This window comes from Rhincodon typus, chromosome 27 (genome assembly GCF_021869965.1).
Source record: "Rhincodon typus isolate 14 chromosome 27, sRhiTyp1.1, whole genome shotgun sequence".
Classification (NCBI taxonomy): Eukaryota; Metazoa; Chordata; class Chondrichthyes; order Orectolobiformes; family Rhincodontidae; genus Rhincodon; species Rhincodon typus.
This window is the reverse complement of record NC_063358.1, coordinates 2,097,532-2,119,372: the sequence shown is the minus strand read 5'-3', so window position 1 is coordinate 2,119,372 and position 21,841 is coordinate 2,097,532. Positions and strand designations below refer to the sequence as shown.

Below are 21,841 nucleotides of genomic sequence, written 5' to 3'. Positions count from 1 at the left end.
AAATCTGTTGGAATTCTATGAAGATGTAGCTGGTAGAGTTGACAGGGAGGAGCCAGTCAATGTGGTATATTTGGACTTTCAGAAAGCGATTGACAAAGTCCTATATAAGAGGTTATTGTGCAAGATTAAAGCATATGGGATTGGGGGAAGAGCACTTGAAGCAGATAAAAAAACTGGCTGGCAGAGAGGAAACAAAAAGTAGGAATTAATGAGTCCTTTTCAAATTGGCAGGCTGTAACTAGTGGGGTGCCACAGGGATCGGTGCTGGGACCACAGCTATTCCCAATATATATTCATGATTTGGATAAGGGAACAAAATGTAACACCTCAAAGTTTGCACATGATACCAAGTTGGGTGGGACAGTGAATTGTGACGACGATGCAGAAATCCTTCAGCATGTCCTCGACAGTTTGGGTGAGTGAGCAAATCAATGGCAGATGCAGTATAATGTGGATAAATGTGAGGTTATTCACTTTGGAAGCAAAAACAAGAAGGCAGATTACTACCTGAATAGCTGTAAATTGGGAGAGGAGAGTGTGCAGTGGGACCTGGGTGTCCTTGTGCACCAGTTGCTGAAGGTAAGCATGCAGGTGCAGCAGGCGGTAAAGAAGGCAGATGGCATGATGGCCTTCATTGCGAGAGGTTACCAGTACAGGAGCAGGGATGTGTTGCTGCAGTTGTACAGGGCCTTGGTGAGACCATACCTGGAATATTGTGTGCAGTTTTGGTCTCCTTTTCTGAGGAAGGATGCTCTTGCTCTCGAGGGAGCGCAGCGAAGGTTTACCAGGCTGATTCTGGGGAAGGCGGGACTGAAGTTTAAGGAGAGATTGACTAGGTTAGGATTGTCTTCGCTGGAGTTCAGATGAATGAGGGGGGATTTCATAGAGATTTATAAAATTCTAACAGGACTGGACAGGGTAATTGCAGGGAGGATGTTCCCGATGGTGAGTGTGTCCTGAACCAGGTGTCACAGTCTGAGGATTCGGGGTAGACCATTTAGGATGGAAATGAGGAGACATTTCTTCACCCAAAGAGTGGTGATCCTTGGAATTCATTACCACAGGAAGTAGTTGATGCCAAAACATTGAATGTATTCAAGAGGTGACTAGATATAGCACTTGGGGTGAATGGGATCAAAGGTTATGGGGAGAAAGCAGGATTAGGTATTGAGTTGGACGATCAGACTCGAAGGGCTGAATGGCTGGATCCTGCTCCTATTTTCTATGTTTCTATGTATCTAACTCAGAGTCTCACAGACAGAGGAGGAGTACCTTTCCTATAGCATTTCTTTAGCTTAGAGATTTCAGGGAAAGAAAATATTAACAACATATTTAGCTACAAATAAAATCAAGTCATCCACTTTGTGTTACTATGTTCCTGGCCAATGCTTAGCCTATAGTTTACAGTATTAACTCATATTAAACCTATGTCAAAAAGGTCCATTTTAGCCATTTGGACTTGCTTCCTGTGTTCCTATTAGACGAGAGGTTTGTTGTCCACTGTGTTTGTTGCACTGTATGTGGTAGAGTTTGTAAAATGTCAAGAAGCTCTTGCCCTTTCATAAGATGGAATGAATTCAAAAACGTTGTCAGTGCAACATGACATAAAGCACAGCTCCAGCAGCTGATGATATAAACATGAAGGTCTGGTCAATTGCTTATTATAATTCATGGTGTCAGTGCATTGACTTGTTTAGATCAATCTGGCACCCATTACTCATTGTTTAGTATCTTTAATCTGAACAATATGGTCTGATGCCAGTTCAACAAAGACCTGGGAATGCAGAGCTTTGTGTGATTTAGGAGGATACAATTCAGTTTACAGTCTAGGCTTTATGAAGTAAAACATACATTCACCCATTTATCAATGTAAGTAGAATTTCAGCTCCAACTAGTCACTTCAATGTAATTTGCATCAAAGTGAGAGAGTTGAACTGAGTTAGTAAGACAGCAGAACAATACAAAACCAAGTGCATGAACTGAAATTACCTGTAAGTATTTTGTGATGGCATTTTGCAAACAAGGAGTTTAAGGTAAGGAAGATGTTTGAACTTCTCAGATCCCACAGCTACATAGTACTCTCCACTCTCCAACTGCTCCCCACTGTCTATAATCTGTCCACTCATCGTACAAAGTCTACAGAAAATAAAATACTTTTCATTGAGGCTGAAATACACCTGAATGAGATACCAATAATGTCTTTTTTTCAAAAAATACAAATGCACAATGTAATAATAGGGCAACAATGCAAAAGAATATTGAAAATGATATTCTACATTCCAGTGCTCTGGTTGGCTGGAGGCAAATGGAATGATTGAAAGGCTCACCAATGTCACTCCATCTGTATATTTACAGCAATCACATCATCCAGTCATGACATGGAGGTGCCGGTGTTGGACTGGGGTGGACAACGTCAGAACTCACACGACACCAGGTTATAGTCCAACAGGTTTGTTTGAAATCACAAGCTTGCGTAGCGCTGCCCCTTTGTCAGGTGACTTTGCCTAATGAAGGAGCAGGGCTCCGAAAGCTTGTGGTTTCTAATAAACCAGTTGGTCTATAACCTGGTGTTGTGTGACTTCTGACACCATTATGTCAAATTACTGTTGAGATGAGCTTCAATAATAATTTAATTCCAAACTCTGTTCTCCTGTCGCGTCTCTATTGAATCTTCACGTTAAAAAACACAGTTAAAGAAAAGTTAAACAGAGACATCCCGCTCAGAATAGCTTAACTATTAACCAGCATTTACAGCAGCAAAAGTTACAACAGCTCGCACCTGTAAATCACTTTGAACAAAGAAAGACTGCCAGGCTGTTTACACAAACACAAGCAAATGCACCTTTTAAATTTGAGGCACTGGGAGTGGAGGGGGATCAGTGGTACCAGGAGCCAAGATTAGCCCATGTGGAAAGGACAATAGGTAAGCGACAGTTCAACTGGGACAGGGTCTGGGTACAGAGTTGAAATTTATTGACAGTGAAGATATGAAACTGACCCTGAGCTTTGCAGTAAACCAGGCTGATTGTGATTCAGGTGCAGGCTAGACCTTCAGTGCAGGTTACTCAGGTAGACATCGGAGAAAGAGGTGGCTTTATGATGGAGGGCAGTGTATGGTCAGAAGCTTCAATCAAGATCTAATATGATGTCACGTTTGCTTCAGATTAGATTGCGTCTCAGGGGTGGTCACCAAACTATGGGAAGGATGTGATTGCACTGGAGGGGCTGCAGAGGGGATTCACCAGGCTGTTGCCTGGGATGGAGCAATTTAGCAATGAAGAGAGGCTGGATAAGCTGGGGTTGTTTTCTTTAGAGCAGAGAAAGTTGAGGGGGTCCTGATGGGGGTGTATAAGATTATAAGGGGCATGTGCAGCATGGATAGAAAGCAGCTGTTTCCCTCAGTTGAAGGGTCAATAACAAGGGACATAGTTCTAAAATGAGAAGCAGGAGGGCACTTGAAGAAAACCATTTTCACCCAGAGGATGTTGGGGGCCTGGAATATCCTGCCTGGCAGGGCAGTTGAGGCAGGAAACCTCACAACGTTTAAAAAAGTGTGTGGATGAGCACGTAAATTGTGAAAACATTCAAGCCAATGGACCAAGTGCTAGAAATTGGGACTAGTGTAGATTTTGAGTAGTTTTTGGCTGAGCAGCTGGATAGGCTGAAAGGCGTGTTTTGTACTGTATCTATCTATGAATAGAGTGGGTGCTGATTAAGTTGGTAGAATCTGTTCTCATCATCAGCAATTGAGGTTTGTATGAAAATTTAAGCCATGAAGAGAAATGTTATATAGAATACACCAAATATGAATCTAACAGTACAGTAAACCATACAGTAAGTCTCACATTTATCTAATTGCACACTCTAAGCACAAAATAGAAATATAACCAAGCTTAATTCCTGCCTAGAAATAAAACAAAATACTGAATGTTGGAATTGTTTCTAACATACAACTATACTTCAAAATATAAACATCAAATCACAGAATGGTCTGGTGTAGAAGGAGGCCATTCAGCACATTGTGCTTTTTTCATTCATTCACAGGATGTGGCTAGGTCAGTATTTATTGACCATCCCTACTTGCCCAGAGGGCAGTTAAGAGTCAACAGTAGTGCTGTGGGTCTGGAGTCACATGTAGGTCAGACCAGGTAAGGACATTAGTGAACCAGATGATATTTTTTCCTGTCAGTCAACAATGGTTTCATAAAAACCAAAAGAACTGCGGATGCTGTAAATCAGGAACAAAAACAAAGTTGCTGGAAAAGCTCAGCAGGTCTGGCAGCATCTGTGAAGGAAAGAACAGAGTTAACATTTCGGGTCTGGTGACCCTTCCTCAGAACTGATAGTGGCTGGGAAAACGTCAGTCTCCTCTCTGTTTTCTGCATATAAACTGACGTTTTCCCAGCCACTATCAGTTCTGAAGAAGGGTCACCAGACCCGAAACGTTAACTCTTGTTTTTCCCTTCACAGATGCTGCCAGACCTGCTGAGATTTTCCAGCAACTTTGTTTTTGAACAATGGTTTCATGGTCATCATAAACATCTTAATTGCAAATATTTGTTGAGTTCAAATTCTACTAGCTGCTATGGCAAGATTCAAACCCAGTTCCCCAGAACATTACCTCGGTCTCTGGATTAACAGCCTAACAATAATACCACTAGACCATCACCTCCCCATCTACACCAGATATCCAAATAAGCATTTTGCGTCAAAGTCACTCTGCTACCTTTTCACCCCAACGTTATCTATACAGATAATTCTCAAATGGCCTCTTACAATATTTCAATTGACTCTTATTCTGCCTCCATTGTAATTCCAGGCAGAGTATTCCATACCCAACCACTCATGGTGTGAAAACATTTTTCCTTATGTTACGTGTTACTTTAGGTTCTCTCTGATACTTGGTTCTGTTACGAGCTGGAACAGTTAGCCATTGTCTACTCTACCTAGCCCTCTCAAGGCTTTACAAACTTCTATCAAGGCTCCTTTTAACCTTCTGCTCTCCATGGAGAACAGTTGAGAACAGCAGATGAGATCTTTCAGATATGGATAGATCTGGCACATTTATAGAACTTTCTTAGCTATAGAGGTTTACAGCACAAATTGAATCCATTCTTTGGAGACTGTTTTTTGAATTGAAACCTGTCTTTTACATAAATTCTATGGCATTAAAATCCATCAGAAACTAATAAATGTTTTACGTTGTTAAAGCCTGGCTTTTACAGGCTTAAGATTCAATAGTTTAACTCTTTGTCGTTTAAAGAGAACACGTGTTGCTATACAATTGTTGCTCTTTATAAATTAATCATGTACCACTAACTTCAGTTCAACAGTGCAAAATCTTTCTCAATCTGCAAGTTGTGATATGAATAACAAAGCTGCAAAATTAAAGTATTCAATGAAAATGAAAATGTGACGCTTTGCAAAAGACAGGATACATTTCCTTGAACAGTTTAGTCCACAACACCTCCCTCCAGAGATGAAGCTCTCTTACTGCAAAGACAGACTGTTGATCTTCCAAGAGTACAGTTTTATCACTGTGATAATGCTATGCAAATGACACAGAAGAAATTAATTATACACCCCCCAGATAGATCAGCCTTTTTGAAGAATATGGAAGAAAAATAACAAGAGAACAATCATATACCACTTCTCAATAGCACCCACCTGTGGACAGCTCCAGTTCGGATCTTTGCTTTCTCAGTTATCATGGCAAGAATCTTATCCCAATTTGTCATTACATGCTTGGGAATAATCAATCGAAAAGGTGGATTCAGCAGATCTCCATTCCTAAAAATACTAGATAAGCAGATTGTTTTGTTCAAAGCTTCCTCCATGAAAAGATTTTTGTGTATTGTTATATGGAATGCCCCTTTAGATCTTCAAATTCCCAAACTATCCATTATTCCCCATGTCATCATTCCACTGAATAGTTGACCATGGTAAAATCCCATCAATGGTGATTAATTTGGACCATCCCATTGATCTTTTCAAGCAGTCTGTGTGGTATCATTCTGACTCCTTCTGGGCATTAAGGATCTGTCAAAATTTATCAAAACAATGGTTGTGAGCAGACTCCAACCTTATGTGTCCTTGTGGGAGTTAGGCTGCCCATGCTTAATGTCTCTGCTGTTGGTCTTTCCCTAAATCACTAGATTAATTGTGCTCAGAAGTAGGAAGAGAGACCAAGGACATGTGCAGTTACATGGTGTCAGGATGCAGTATGGGTATGGGAGATGGCATGAGTGCCACATTTGGAAGCTGGCACAGAAGGGAAGCAGAGTCTGGCATACTGTGGGCAGGGATTGAGTGAGGCAACCAGAACTGCACACCATACTCCAGCTGTGGCCTAACCAACGCTCTGTACATCTCCAACATTACCTCAGAGATAGTAGGAACTGCCAATGCTGGAGTCTGAGATAACAAGGTGAGGAGCTGGATGAACACAGCAGGCCAGGCAGCATCAGAAGAGCAGGAAAGCTGACGTTTCGGGTCTGGACCCTTCTTCAGATTTCTGGAGAAGGGTCCAGAGCCGAAACATCTCAATCTTAATTCCCTGAGGAAGGAGAACAAAATCTCCCAAGAAAATTATAGCATTCAAATTGATTGTATTTGATCTTGACGATCCACATTTTAAGGGTGACTTTCTCAAAGTTCCAGCAGGATTTGAGTTGAAATGTTCATGGGTTGGTAATAAAGTGAATTTCAAACCTGTCTGTCCCCCTCTGCCCTCTTTGACCAGTATCAAATAAATTTGGATTAACGCAGTAGGTACACAGTTATACTCCACAACCTGTGAGATTTTGCACATCAGGGAGTGTTGGGCTTGGGAGAGAATACTCTTGAAACAAGATTGGAATTTAAAGAACTAAACTCTGTGATTGAGATTTCTTCTCACCTACAAGTTGATAATGTTTTACGTTCCCAGTGTTACTGAGATGTTCATGAGTAAAAGTAGTTCTGATGTCTTGAGTTCCAGGTTTATGTCCCAGAATAGATGCAAGCCTTCAATCATATCCAATGGGAATTTCTATGAATGATGGGTAGGCTGTTGAGGATGTGAATTGTAGGCAGGGAGAGAAGAGTAGGGAGGGTGAAGACAGGGTGAAAGTGGGGGAGTATGACATGGCTCATCAAATTTCTCATGTGCGTCTAGGCTTTGGCAGAAAATGGATGGTAAATGCCTAAAGATCCAATCTTTTGTAACCAAGTAAAGACTGAAAATTGATTGTAATACTTACTGAACTATACATGGTATTGGAATATGTTTCCTCCATCTGGCTGAGACATTTACTCTGTTGGAATAAACAGCTCTCACCTAAAAACAAATTTAATGGGAAAATCTATTTTAGTAATTGGATCCAGTTCAGTGGATCTACCTTCATTTGTTGCCGATAAGATCAAATGTAGGATCAAGCAACATTTTGCTGGCCCTGTCAAGGCTGTGAAGATTGGAGGAAAGACAAAGTGGAAAAGGAACTCAGTATCAGATGGCATGGCTTTGGGAGTTATATGAAAAGAATTGAGACAGAGAGTGACAAACACACAGTGTACAGTTGTGTATAAAGGATGTGGTTAATTGATTTCATTATTGTCAATTTGCTTGATTTTGTTGTGATTCCTTTGGCAATTTTCACTATCACCTCAGCCTTTCCATTTGACTGGAGATAGTGTGGCGATGTCTTGTGGTGTTGAATTTCTTAATCATTTATGAAGTGACCAAAATCTTTACTCGTGAACTGAGAGCCACTGTCACTCAGGAGAATGGTGGGACTGACATAACAGCTGAAGTTTACTTTCAGGCATTCAACAGTCTCAGTGGGAAGTCAACCATCTCCTGGTTGTCAGTATAGCATTCTACAGTGACAAGTCCTTCAGTTCCTGTGAGTGCAAAGAGATCTGCTCCCAGCTTCATCCAGGGTCTGTCTGTAATGTCATGTACCATTAGTGGTTTTCTAGCTTGGTGGGCTTGGAATTCTTTGCCAGCATGGCACTGTATTCATTGTTCATGTTTGGCCTCTAGAGCACACCTCATACTTTCCCCAGATGACTCAATTCCTTGGTGGTTTGCAAAAGTATGCTTTAACATCTCTCCTCTGATCTCCTTAGGCATAGTGACTCTATTTCTTTTTTATTATATGACGACTTGAGCTGTCAATTCATCTTTGCATTGCCCAGTACAATCTTATAAAAACAGGTGCTGGTGCCTTTTCATCATCCTCACATCACAACTTCTTGTAACACTTAGAGAGTTGCTACCCCTCATTGGATAGTTGACTTGATTTGCCTGCTTTATTCAGGCTGTCTGCTGGGTGGATGATTTCCAGAGCATGATGAGCTGCTGCTTCACATTGAATCCAGAAGTTTTCATACTCTGACGTAGCATCCTCTAGTTTCTTCATTGGGAGCACTGCTCTCGACAGCATTTCTGAAATGTACATCTGCTTCCCTTGCTTGAATGTCACATCCAGATGGTACCTCTGTAACTTTGGAGCAGAAAGTAGTGGCTTGAGGAAAATGGTTTGATACAGATTCAGATTGGACTTGACTGACACTTTATCTCTCCCAAATAAGTATTTATGAAAATCAATCAAAGACCAGCTACTCTTTCTTGATATGGGTATATCGTTATTCTGTTGTGGTAGAGCCCTGGATGCAAATGCAACTAATATCCAGAACACAGTGGTGGTTAGCACTGCTGCCTCACAGTTTGAGTCCACCCTTGGACAACTGTCTGTGTGGAGTTTGCACATTGTCTGTGTGGGTTTCCGCTAAGTGCTCCAGTTTCCTCCCACGGTCACCACATATGTGCTGGGAAAGGGATGGGTCTGGGTGGGATGCTGTTTGGAGGGGTGGTGTGGACTTGTTGGGCCAATTGGCCTGTTTCCACACTGTAGGGATTCTATGACTAGAAAGCTAAAATAAAACAAAGAACTTTGGATGCTGAAGATGGCTTTCTATCAACCATCTCATTGCCTGCCTAACTTTCTGTCTCTCTCTCTGGGCTCCATCTCCACCTATCCACCCATCCTTTTACAAACCCACTCAATCCCTGTCATCAGTTTAAATACCACCTTTTCCAAGCCTGTATCAGTTCAGAAGAAGGGCCACTGGACTCAGAACGTTAACTCTGTCTCTTTCTCCACAGATGCTGCTCGTCCTGCTGAGTTTCTCCTACACTTTCTGTTTTGGTTTTGATTAGAAAGTTGCTGCTTTCACCCAGCTGCATTTGCCAGGAACAATTGAGGGTGGTGAAATTTTTTGCCTTTGTAATTTGTGGCAAAGTTTCTTCAATGGTTTGGTATGGGATAGTGAGACCTCTTAAATTATTTAGGGACTTAGTTAGATCCTTAGGTCCAATGCACACTCTCAACTTCACAGATTGTTTCACTGCTATCATGGGGTTAATCTGTTCTGTGTGAGCCATCTCTTCCTTTTTATTTATTCACTTGTGGGACATGGGCAGTGCTGTCTGAGTCAGCATTTATTGCCCGTCTCTAGTTGCCCCTTGTGAAGATGGTGGTGAGCTGCCATCTTGAACCATTGCAGTCCATTTGCTCTAAATAGACCCACAATGCCCTTAGGCAGAGAATTTGACCCAGCGATAGTGATATATTTCCAAGTCAGGATGGTGAGTGGCTTGGAGGAGAAATTACAGATGTTGGTGTCCCCATGTATCTGCTGCCCTTGTCCTTCTAGATTTAAGTGGTCGTGGGTTTGGAATTTGCTGTCTCAGAATCTTTGGTGAATTTCTGCAGTGCATCTTGTAGATAGTACACACTGCTGCTACTGAGCATTGATGATGCAGGGAGTGGATATTTATGGATGTGGTGCCAGTCAAGCAGGCTGCTTTGTCCTGGATGGTGTCAATCTTCTTGAGTGTTGTTGGGGCTGCACTCATCCAGGCAAATGGAGAGTATTCCATCACACTCCTGACTTGTGCCTTGTAGATGGTGGACAGGTTTTAAAGAGTCAGGAGGTGAGTTACTCACTGCAGTATTCGTAGCCTCTGACCTACTCTTGCAGCCATTGTATTTAAGTGATGAGTCTACTTGAGCTTCTGCTCAATGGTAAGCCCAGGATGCTGATAGTGGGGGTTTTGGTGATGGTAACACCATCATAATGTCAAGGGGTGCTGGTTAAATGACCTCTTATTGGTGATGGTCATCGCCTGGCATCTATGCGGAACAGATTTTACTTGTGAGTTGTCAGCTTAAGCCTGGATAATGTCCAGATCTTTTTGTATTTGAACACAGACTGCTTCAGTATCTGAGGAGTCATGAATAGTGCTGAACATTGTACAATCATTGGTGAACATCCCCACTTCTGACCTTGTGACGGAGGGAAGCTTATTGATGAAGCAGCTGAATGTGGTTGGGCCCAGGACACTAACCTGGTTATTAAGCAGGTGCTGCTTGATAGCACTGTTGATGACACCTTCCATCACATCACTGATGATCGAGAGTGGACTGATAAAGCGATAATTGGTTGGTTTGGATTTGTCCTGCTTTTTGTGTACAAGGTATACCTGGGCAATTTTCCACATTGTCGGGATACTGGAACAGCTTGGCTAGGGGAGTGGCAGATTCTGGAGGACAAATCTTCAGTACCATTGCCTGAATGTTGTCAGGGCCCATTGTCTTTGCAATATCCAGTACCTCCAACCGTTTCTTGATATCACAGGGAGTGAATCAAATTGGCTGAAGACTGGTATCTGTGACACTGGGGACCACTGGAGGGGACTGAGATGGATCATCCAATCGACACTTCTGGCTGAAGATTGCTGCAAACGCTTCAACCTTATCTTTTGCACTGATGTGCTGGGCTCTTCCATCATTGAGGATGGGGATATTTGTGGAGACTCCTCCTCCAGTGAGTTGTTTAATTGTCCACCACCATTCACAACTGGATGTGGCAGGACTGCAGAGCTTAGATCTGACCATTTGTGATGGAATCACTTAGCTCAATTTGTCACTTGTTACTTTTGCTGTTTGGAACACAGGTAGTCCTGTTTGGTAGCTTGACCAGCTTGACATCTCATTTTTAGATATGTCTGGCACTGCTCCTGGCATGCCCTCCTGCACCATCCATTGATCCCCTGGCTGGATGGTAATGGTTGAGTGGGGAATATGCCATGTCATGAGGTTATAGATTGTGCTGGAGTACAATTCTGCTGCTGTTGATGGCCCATAGCGCCTCGTGTATGGCCAGTCTTGAGTTGCTAAATCTATAGGGGAGGTAGATATGTAGTTCTAGGGGAGGCAATGGCCTAGTGGTATTACCACTGGACTGTTAATCCAGAGACCCAGGTAATGTCCTGGGGACCTGGGTTCGAATCCTGCCATGACAGATGGTGGAATTTGGATTCAACAAAATACCTGGAATTATGGATCTAATGATGACCATGAATCCATTGTCGATTATTGGAAAAACCCAGCTGGTTCACTAATGTCCTTCAGGGAAGGAAACTGCCATCCTTACCTGGTCTGGCCTACATGTGATTCCAGACCCACAGCAATGTAGCTGATGCTAAACTGCCCTCTGGGCAATTAGGGATGGGCATTAAATGCTGGCCAAGCCAGCGATGCCCTCATTCCCCAGAATGAATAAAAATGAATAAAGTACGAAGTCTGTCCCATTTAGCACAGTCATAGTACCACACAATACGATGGAGGGTTTTCTCAATGTGAAGGTAGGACTTTGTCTCCACAAGGACTGTGTGGTGGTCACTCTTACCAATACCAGGGTGGAGGGGTGGTGAATATTTGCTGGGGCAGTCACCTGCCAGGGATGGAGTGGGCCTGTAGGCCTGCCTGGAGTATTGGCACATTGGGCTGTCCAGTGTTCACTTCCACGCAATACAACTGGCCCTGTTGGATGGGCAGGTGATGGCCTAGTGGGATTTTCGCTGGGCTGTTAATCCAGTGACCTAAATAATGCTCTGGGGACCCGTGTTCAAATCTTGCCACAGCAGGTGGTGGAATTTGAATTCAATAAAAATCTGGAATTAAGAGTCAAATGAAAACAATGAATTGATTGTTGGAAAAACCCATCTGGTTCATTAATGTCCTTTAGGGAAGGAATCTGCCATCTTTACCTGGTCTGGCCTACATGTGTCTCCAGACCCACAGCAATAAATGTTGGCCCAGTCAGCAATACTTTCATGCTGTGAAAGAATTAAAAATAAAACTGGAGGCTGATTGGAAAATCCTCATCAGTGCCCTCAGCAAGGCTGTTACCATGTCTGATTGGCTGTCTATCTCGCAGCGACTGGTAGTCTCACCACATCCTGAACCCACCTCCCCAAAATAAATAGCTACTCGGTTATGGTGACAGGAAAATGGCAGATTGGCTGCTGCTAGACTGAGCCTCATTGGGACCTCACAATGCACCCAGCGAGTGTGGATTCAATGTCAATCATGTTGTTGATCTCCGACATTGACATCCGTATATTAACCAGTGGTGTATCTAATAGTTAACATCTCTGAAACAGAGCCAATTACAACCTGTTAGCATGGACATGGGATTCCCCCAGTTTGATCAACATGAACAAACATAAATTCTTGACAACCAGAGAACATCTTGTCAGCATGCATCAGTTGAGATTGACAATGCAACACACAAAACCATTCATAGATGTCTATATATTTACATTTCAGGACAATTGTCTAACATCTCTAGAGCCTTTAGACATGCAGAACTGGCTCCATATCATTTCCTTGCTTAATGATTGTTCCAAAGGTCTACTATTTTTTAATTGGCGAAGTTTACACTGAGCGGTCCTTAGAGAACACAATGCCATGATTCCCAGTCTAACTTCAATTTTTACAAGCCAACATTAAGCGAGCTAGAAGGTCAAAATAACTTCAACAAGCAATGAGCTATGGATTTTCATTTAAACACTGCTCTCACAAAACTTGATGGCTGTGATAAAAGTATTTACAATGAATTTGTTGTCACAACAATTTTCTGATACATTGTCAGCCCAATTTGAAAGAAGGTGTCAGTTTGAACCATTTAAACTAGTTTCACCCAATTAAAATCCATTTGAAATAGATTATAATTTTAATAATAATTTTGATATTTTTAAATTCAGATTTAATCTCTTGCGATAGAGTTGGCATTGGGTACCTTAAAGCCCACCCCAGCTTTTTTGTAAAAGTTCTCGTCACCAGCCTGTTCATTTCTCAGTCTGACAGCCCATTTCACAGATTCACTTTCCTGTGGGGAATAAAACCTTCCTTCTAATCTCAAGTCTTGCCTGAGGCTTGATAATTTTCAACATATATCTTGTAGCTCAGCACTGACAGACCAAATTAAAAATAACCTGATTATATCTATATTGTACTTTCTTCTCAATATTTTGAAAATATGGATATATTTTCTCAATCTTTTTTCTCTTTGATAGAAATAGATTCAGTTCTGACTATTGATTCATAACCCAGTACCACAGAGTCTGAAATTATCCTCATCACTGCTGTGAATACTCACTAAAGCTTCAATATACTGCTGAGGTTACGGTTTTGAAAACTGCACACGAGGGCAAAACTGTCCACAATGTTCATCACATCTATCTTCTTTTTATTAGTAAAAAGAGATTTGCATTCAGGAACAGTGATATTGTGCTTCATGCACTGCTACAAACACAGAGAAATTTGACATCCCATGCTTGTGAAAATAACAGGATTGTGACTCTGTGTGTGTGTGTGTGTGTGTGTGCGCGCATGCGCACTCGCTTGTGCACTGGGGATGCAATGGGGAGCAGCAACCTTTGCGGGGTGAGTGGGGGTGGGGGTGGTGGCGGTGGTGGCGGAAACAGGACTATTCAAGACTCTCCAATCCAAATGCCCAGCAACTTCCCGTGCCCTCTCCACAGCAAACCACCAGCTCAGGGAGAGTTTGAGGCCAGTGTTCACCCCACCCTCCCTGAAAAATCTGCTTCTTACTTTCAAGGAAGGAGATGCCAAGTTAGGCCCAGGGCCATCAGGTGGTCTCACTGCCACCTCCTCCGGGTGAGATCAGGCCAGCTATAAATCTCGCTGCTCCCTGTACAACAATGATTCCAATTCCAATTACAACTTAATTGCCAGACAAGAGCACATTCTGAAAAAAAGACATCACATTAATGTGCACTCTCAACAATTCCAGTCTGTGTGCTGAGCATAAATTTGTTGGTGGCTGAAATGACTCCACAGAGGCTGGTATCTCCTCACTAAGTCACTCTTTATTTACACTAGGAGAGACCTTGAGACTGATCCAGTGCCCTCAGACCAGCTCTAACAGTGAACAGAACCTCTGACACTTGTGTTTATATCTGTCAGTCAGGGCTCCCTGATTGGACCAGGTTAACAGCCCCAATCAAGGAACTTATATTCTATGAGGCCCCGTTACAATCACTACAGGTGGCTGTGCCCCTGTTTCTGATCATCTCTTAAATCCATGAAAGTAAAATTCAGATTCTTTTCAGTTCAATGTTTTACTCACAGATCGCTCACTTGAATGTTTCCTCATTTATAATTGTGTGCTTTGTTAGTTGCTTGCAAAATGTTACAAGCTGTGGTATCTGCCAGGGCAGAAACTGCAAATATACATTGCATTATCCTGAGAGGCAATGCCTCACAGTTCTCAATAAGAGTTGGTGAGATAGTAACAGGCCAACAAACACAGACATGCAGCAAAGGAACATTTCATATATCAATTCAAGAAACCAGAGCTTAATTGTGTTAGTTCCAAAAGAAGGAAAATGAAGCAAGACTAATTTTAATTGCAGCTGACTGAGTAAAATAGTCTGACTTCAACAATGTGACACGGCTCACCTCACAAGGAAACATGTCTCAACATGTTGCTGTTGACATCATAACAATTGGGTTCACATTTTTTTTAAAAGAGCAGTAATTTATTCCTTCTAATTTTCTCCTTATGCCCAAACATCTCCCAGGTAGGGGAGGGATTGGGTTAGGGAAGAGGCTTTCAAACATTAATATTTCAGATCGAGAGCACTTCTCACTGTTGTCAGCCTGAGAGGGTTTTGAGACACAGATAAACCCACTGACATCTTCTCTGCAGCTGAGGCCCAGGCAGTGACAGGACTGAATGGCCTTTGGTTTAAAAGGTCTTCTCTTGTTGCTGCCAAATAATTCTTAGGAGAAAGATGTGGGCTGATGATATACAACAACAGCTTGTTGCATTTACATAGAACCTTTACTATAGCAAAGCATTCCAAGGTGCTGCTCAAGAGCATCAACAAATGTATATGATACTGTGGCATGTGCAAATGGAAAGAGGTAGGGACTAACATGCAGCTCATAAGGAGACAGAAGCTGGGAGTTTTAGGTAGGGGCATTCCATAGCCTGGGGACATGGCTGTGTAGTGCAGAGCAAAGGAAGCCAGATGGGCAGGAGGCCAGAATCAGAGGAAGGTGGGGCTCTCAGAGACTGTTATTGCTGGAGGAGGGAACAGAGAAAGGTAGGGATAAGGCCATGGACCTGGACACAAGGGTAAGAATCTCGAGGCTTTGCTGGATCAGAAAGTACTGTAGGCCAGGAGGTACACACGGAGGTATTGGGCAACTGGGACTTGGTGTGAGTTAGGAGGCAGAGGGCAGGATTTTAGATACAGTTGAACTAAGAAGGATTGAAAATGAAGTATAATTATAAAACAAATGAACGTTCACATCAGGATCTGAGGATTTCAGCTGCAAGGGGCCTGGTTCAGCTGGAGGCAGGAGTGAGGTGAGGGGACAGGCTGAAATGAAATTGGTAGCTAAGGAATGAAATCTATGGAGGCAGATGAAAACAGCACTAGTGATCTTTCCAGTTACAGCATTATCAGGAATGTAACATTCTCACACAATTCTGATCAAAATGTAGCCATTAAATTTCTGTCTGAAGATAATGGCACAAATATTTGGTCCTTTATTATGCAATTTCTGTAACTGCTATTTTAAGAAAGGAGATAATTTAATGAAAATAAATGGTTTGGTGTCTCTGTGAAACAAAATGCAGAAAGGAAATGAATAAAACATGAATTAAATATTCAAGACCAAATCCTTGCACAGTGTAATTTCAATATATTAATTGCCAGATGCAGTGATGAACACAAACACAGGGAGAGACAGACTGTTTGCTTTTTCGGTTAGCGTTTAGTCAAGTGAGATTCATGGTCCTTGGTCTGCCCTCGCTTGCGATGACCTTTTACCAGCAATCTCCTGCCCTTCATTTCATTGGCTCTTGGGCACCTTTCTCTGGGACTCTGGTTTTCAGAGATGGGGACGTGTTTGCTGCTGCTGGGACCCACCTCAAATGCTGCGAGCCAAGAACTGGCCCCGACACAGTGGAGCTTGGCTGTTATCACTGAACAAACGGAGCTCACTCTCTGCTCCACAACAGGGACCTGTAGGAGTTGGTGGATGGAGTGGAAATGAGGAAGACAGTCCCTTTTTCCTACTGCCCATTTCAGGATACCACATGCACAACCACAGGAGCCTGAGCGCAGAGTGTAGCCCGGGTCAGGGCTGTGTCCTGAGTGGAAACAGATGTTTTGAAGTTCATGGAGAAGATTAATGAGTTTCTACACTCTGCAAGGATAAGTGTCATCGTTTTCTCCCTGTCCCTGACATTCTCACTGACAGGGCCATGACTCACTCAAACTCTGCCACTGCAAATACCACTGACCCAGGCCTGTGGACTACAACTCTCACCATTGCCTGCTTCATGCCCACTCACTAGTTCTTACCCTCCTTGTCCTCAACCTCTCAAGTTACTGACCCTCCCTACCCTCTGAAGCTCCTACCCACTGGCTGGAGGCACCTCACCATCTCTCCTGGTTCACCACTAACCATTCTTGCATCCACTTCCTTCACATTCCATCCCTCCTGCTGATTAGTGACAAGAGAAATTATCCCACAAGGTTCCAGAAGTTCGAGAAAATCATATGGTATCACACACCCGGCTGCTCCCTCCTTGTAGGAAAGGAGAAAATCCTTAATCTCACCGGAGACAATTATGGCCACCCATCTGGGACCTCAATAGTCAAACAGCCCCAGAGGTTTCCCTGTGCTGCTCTACATTACCCACTAGTTCAAGATCATTCTTAATCTGCACCAACTGTTAACCCTTGTAAGCAACCAGTTTCCTCTCTTCACTTATCCAGGCACTAGCGGCACCCAACAAACCTCTGCTAAGATGATAGCAGTGTGGGAGACCCTCAGCTCAGGAGGTACTTACTGAAACTTCAGAGAATGCCTGCCCCCTCCACCAGCTCTGAGACTTCCACCTCAGTCAATTCTCTTACTGGATAAGACTCAGTATTGGTAATTTGACAAACCCATTCCTGTCACCCATCCCAGAGCCTGTGGAAGATTAAGCCAAGGAAGGTAAGCCTGCAGTTGGGCTGGAGACTTTCCCTGGACTTGGTTCCTGTAGGCCCAAAGGCACTGGGAGTTGACCATGCAAGTCTTCCAAGCCAAATAGGACCAACCACAGGCTCCTCCAGCCCACCCTCTAGCTGCAGAAGGTGGGTTTGCCCTTAGATACAGAGGGAGGCAGAGGAGGCAAAGTTACTGAGGGCACATAGGTGTCATTTGTGATCTATCACCATCAAAAAGCTTTCACTTCTGTAAATAGCATTATATTCCAGGGCTTCTTACAGAATGTATTTGTGAAATGGAAACCTCAGATGACATTTTTTAAGTGCCTTTGTCTGATTATGTTTGTCTAGCAGACATGACGGGGAGGCAATTAGTATGCACAATACAATGGACATGATCGCACAAGGCAGTTTTTCTGAATGTGCGTTTTTAGATAATGAATGATCTGCTGATGAAGTGCAGACTGAAGCCTGTGGATAGCATTTTCAAATCAGTCAAAGTACGACTTTTTTAATTGCCCCAAGCAGGGCCTGAAATCCCCCATTTGAGAGCTCCCAGTCCCCTCTTATCCATCATGACATCCCAGTAATGTCTCCAATTGCTCTGTATCACTGTCACCATGTATGTAGCACGTTTGGGACAATCATGTGAGAAAGCTCACTGTTCTCATAGAAAGAAACCTTCCATGAAAGTCAGTGAGAATGAAACAGCCAGTTACTGGTAATGTGCAGTCCTCAGAAACATTTTTAACCTGACCAAGTTAATTTCCACAAAGTCCATTCCAAATCTCATATCTAAGGATACATCAAATAACTGATTCTTAGACTAACCAATATTTACAACAAGAGTCTTTCCTACAATTCATTCAGATCTTGATACTGACCAAAATATAAAGTGAGAATCCATCTCAGACATTTAATCCTAAGTAAGATGTTATATCTTGCTAAGATACCAAATGAAACCAGTTTAAACATGAAACCATCATAAAGTGGCCTCACTGTTACTGCTGGAGTTATGAAACATAGAAACATTGAACATAAGAGCAGAAGTAGGCTATTTGGCCCTTCAAACCTGCTCTGCCATTCAATATAATCATGGCTGATCTTCCAGCTCCTCTTCTTGCTCTCTCCCCACATACCTTTTGGCCCCTTTCGCTCTAAAAACTATATCTAACTCCTTTTATAAAACATTCAATGCTTTGGCCTCAAACATTTTCAGTAACAGAATTCCACAGGCTCACCACTCTTTAGGTGAAGAAATTTCTCCTCATCTCAGTAAATTAGTACAACTGACAGTCTTTCAATAACTCTTTGAACTCTTTTAAAGTAAAAGAGAGCAGAATGTGAATGAAAGCAATGGCTTTTGTCTCTAATACAGCAATAATTGTGAAGGTGACTTCATTACCCAGTAATAAATGCAGTTCTCCATGGAAGAATTAACACAATATAGTAACATTCGCAGTGTGTTACTTAAGGAACTTACCATTATGTCAATTTTTCCTCTGTTTCCCTTAGGTTTTGGTTTCCCATTTTGCAAATAGCTAATAAAAAAGGAAAAAAAGAATAAAGCAATTAATGAGACAGAAACTGAAGAAGGTTTTACAATTGAGTTGGGGAGTAGTGAATCAATTTCTTTCCTTTCTTCCAATATCCACAACAAAGTTTGAAAGGGAGACGATGCTTTATATTGAGTTACAGCTCAGTAGCAGAAACAGATTAGCCAAGCCCTTAAATCGCAAATTAATTTAGTTTGCAGTTGAAACTTATTCAAGCAAAGATATAAAGATTATTCACAAAATGTCTAAACCATATTAACATATACAACTGTTTTGCATTGAAAATAACAAATACATGTCCACACAACAGCTGAGTAGCCAGTCAGGGGATCTATGCATGCTGGTTGGTGTGTGGGACACATTTACTTGTGTTTCTAGAAGTCACTTCCATACATGGATGTTGGTGGAAAGTTAAAGGGAAAGTACCTCCCAAGACTGAGAAGAATATAAAAAATCTGCAGAATGTTTTCTTAAATCTACTTTGGCCAAGTACCAATAAAATTCAGAAGAACAGTAATTGACAGATTGTCCAAATATTGGTTGGTAAGCCAAAAGACTATGCTAACAAAAATTGGCAAGTGTAAATGTTGTGGGGTTTCATGGAGGGTTTCTGACAGTGAGCTCTAATGAGTTATTTCACACAATTCTCTGCTGCTCTTTTCATTATGTATGCACCATCCCTCCACGGTGTCTCACATGTACTATTGAAGTTTAATAATGGTACAAGTACTCATCAAACTTCAATGAGTATAGGCTCACCCTGCTCAACCTTTCCGTGATGTGCAAATTCTGGTGTTGGACTGGGGTGGACAAAGTCAGAAGTCACAAAATACCAGGTTATAGTTCAACAGGTTTATTAAAAAGAACAACCACCAAAATAAATCCAGGTCACACAGTTGACTAGGTCACAACAAAAGTTTAGATTGTAAACTAATGGTCATTCAATCAATTTCTTTGCTTTGTTCACTTCAACAACATTTTTCAATATCACACGAGTAGTTATGATGTGGAGATGCCGGTGTTGGACTCGGGTGAGGAAAATCAGAAGCTTTCGAAGCCTTGCTCCTTCATCAGTTGAGCAACATCACCTGATGAAGAAGCAGCGTTCCGAAAGCTTGTGATTTTAAATAAACCTGTTGGACTATGACCTAGTGTCATGTGACATCTGATTTTGTCAACTTTTCTTTGGAAGATAACCCCTTTAATCACAGGAACCAGCCTTTTGTGCCATCTTCCAAAGCAAGAAAATTCTTGCTCAAGTAAGGACCCCAAAATTGTACATGGTCCAGATGCAAGACAGAATTTCCCTCCACCACCAAACAAAAGTGGTTTAATATCATAAATTGAAGTAACATCACCAGGTAGTGTTCTCTACTTTAAAAATGTTTTAGAAAGAACTACTAATCCAACCATTTACTCTGTTAGTTGTTGATTACATACTACAAATGTTACAAATAAAATATCATATCTAAAGGTAAATGGGATCAGAAACCACACAACACCAGGTTATAGTCCAACAGGTTTATTTGGAATCACACGCTTTCGGAGTGTAATCCCTTCATCAGATGAAGTGAGAAAGAAGCACACAGAAAACAGAATTAATAAGTAAAAGATCAAAGTATCACACAACTGATGAGGATGTATTAAACAAACCTAAGATGCTGTTAAATCTTTAATCAGTTAGAAGGTTTTAATTGATTAATATGTATATATAAATCCTGGAATTTCTTTCATGTCACTGACCTGAGAGAACTAAAGGTTTTATTAGTGTAAAGATGAGGTGACATTTTAGGTCAGACAATGCATGTTAGATGTGAGGCCTTGTTTAGAATCTGTTTGTGTTCTGGTTTGGAGTCAGACTGGTTTCATTTCTAAAGTAGGAATTTATAAAATGCCACATTGACTGACTGTCTACAAACTGTGTGCTTTTTGACCTTGTCCAGCCCAGTCCAACACCAGTGCCTCCACACTAAAGATAAATGGAATGTAAATATTGTCACATGACGTTAACCTTAATTCACTTGTGATTTTAAATCGAAATCATCAGTTCACCATTATGGTTCCCCATATCACTTGCTCTTTGTCAGTTACAGCGCATATTCTCCTATTGCTCTTTTCAAATAATAGTTATTAAAAATAAAAATCATTTTGACAATAAAGCCAACTTCTTCTGGAAATAAGAATTGAGAATCTCAATTTGTTGATGACATCAAAATGGTGGTATTGTGATTAAATTATTTGAAATATAAATCCATGGAACGTGGGAGTCACTGGCTGGCCAGCATTTATTATCTGTCCCTAGTTGCCCCTTGAGAAGGTGGTTGTGAGCAGACTTCTCAAACTGCACTCCCTTTGGTGTGGGTTATGGAATGTCATCACAAGAGAAAGAGTGAAGAGATTTCTCACAATTTCAGAAAAATATTCTTTACATTTTCATAGAATTCGCTGCTGTGAAAGCCTGTCAGCAGAATTACATATAAACAGAAAATAAAGGGATGAATCAAAATGCTATAAGTATCTTCAGTCAAGCTATTTTAAAATGGCATCTTCACTAAGATCTTTCACAGCCAAACTCCACCTTGCAACAGGATAATGACCTGCCCAATCAAAGCACAGACAGAGACAAGGGGCAGTAGGCCACAGCTCCTGGGCTTGATGGAGTGATTGGAAGGCCTGGGGGTAGGTCAGAGGGGCTGGGGAGTGGTCAGAGTGGCTTGGGGTTGGTCAGAGGGTCTGGGGGTAGGTCAGAGGTGCCAGGGAGAGGACATGGGGGCTGGGGAGAGGTCAGAGGGTCTGGGGATAGGTCAGAGGTGCCGGGGAGAGGTCATGGAGGCTGGGGAGAAGTCATGGGGCTGGAGTAGGTGATGGGGGCTGGGGGTAGGTCAGAGGGGCCGGGGAGAGGTCAGGAGGCAGGGGG

The 21,841-nt window shown here is 42.1% G+C and overlaps 1 protein-coding gene across 3 annotated transcripts in view; it reads right to left on the bottom strand.

Moving 5' to 3' along the window:
- dcdc2b (doublecortin domain containing 2B) overlaps nucleotides 1-21,841 on the bottom strand; it is a 62,500-nt gene that overhangs the window by 26,178 nt on the left and 14,481 nt on the right. For all 3 annotated transcript variants that reach the window (XM_048613220.1, XM_048613222.1, XM_048613219.1), the window contains exons 2-5: nucleotides 18,852-18,909; nucleotides 7,242-7,318; nucleotides 5,668-5,799; nucleotides 1,990-2,136 (exon numbers count right to left, since the gene is read on the bottom strand). In XM_048613220.1, the coding sequence (XP_048469177.1) occupies nucleotides 1,990-2,136; nucleotides 5,668-5,799; nucleotides 7,242-7,318; nucleotides 18,852-18,909 (414 nt within the window). The remainder of the gene's footprint in view (nucleotides 1-1,989; nucleotides 2,137-5,667; nucleotides 5,800-7,241; nucleotides 7,319-18,851; nucleotides 18,910-21,841) is intronic.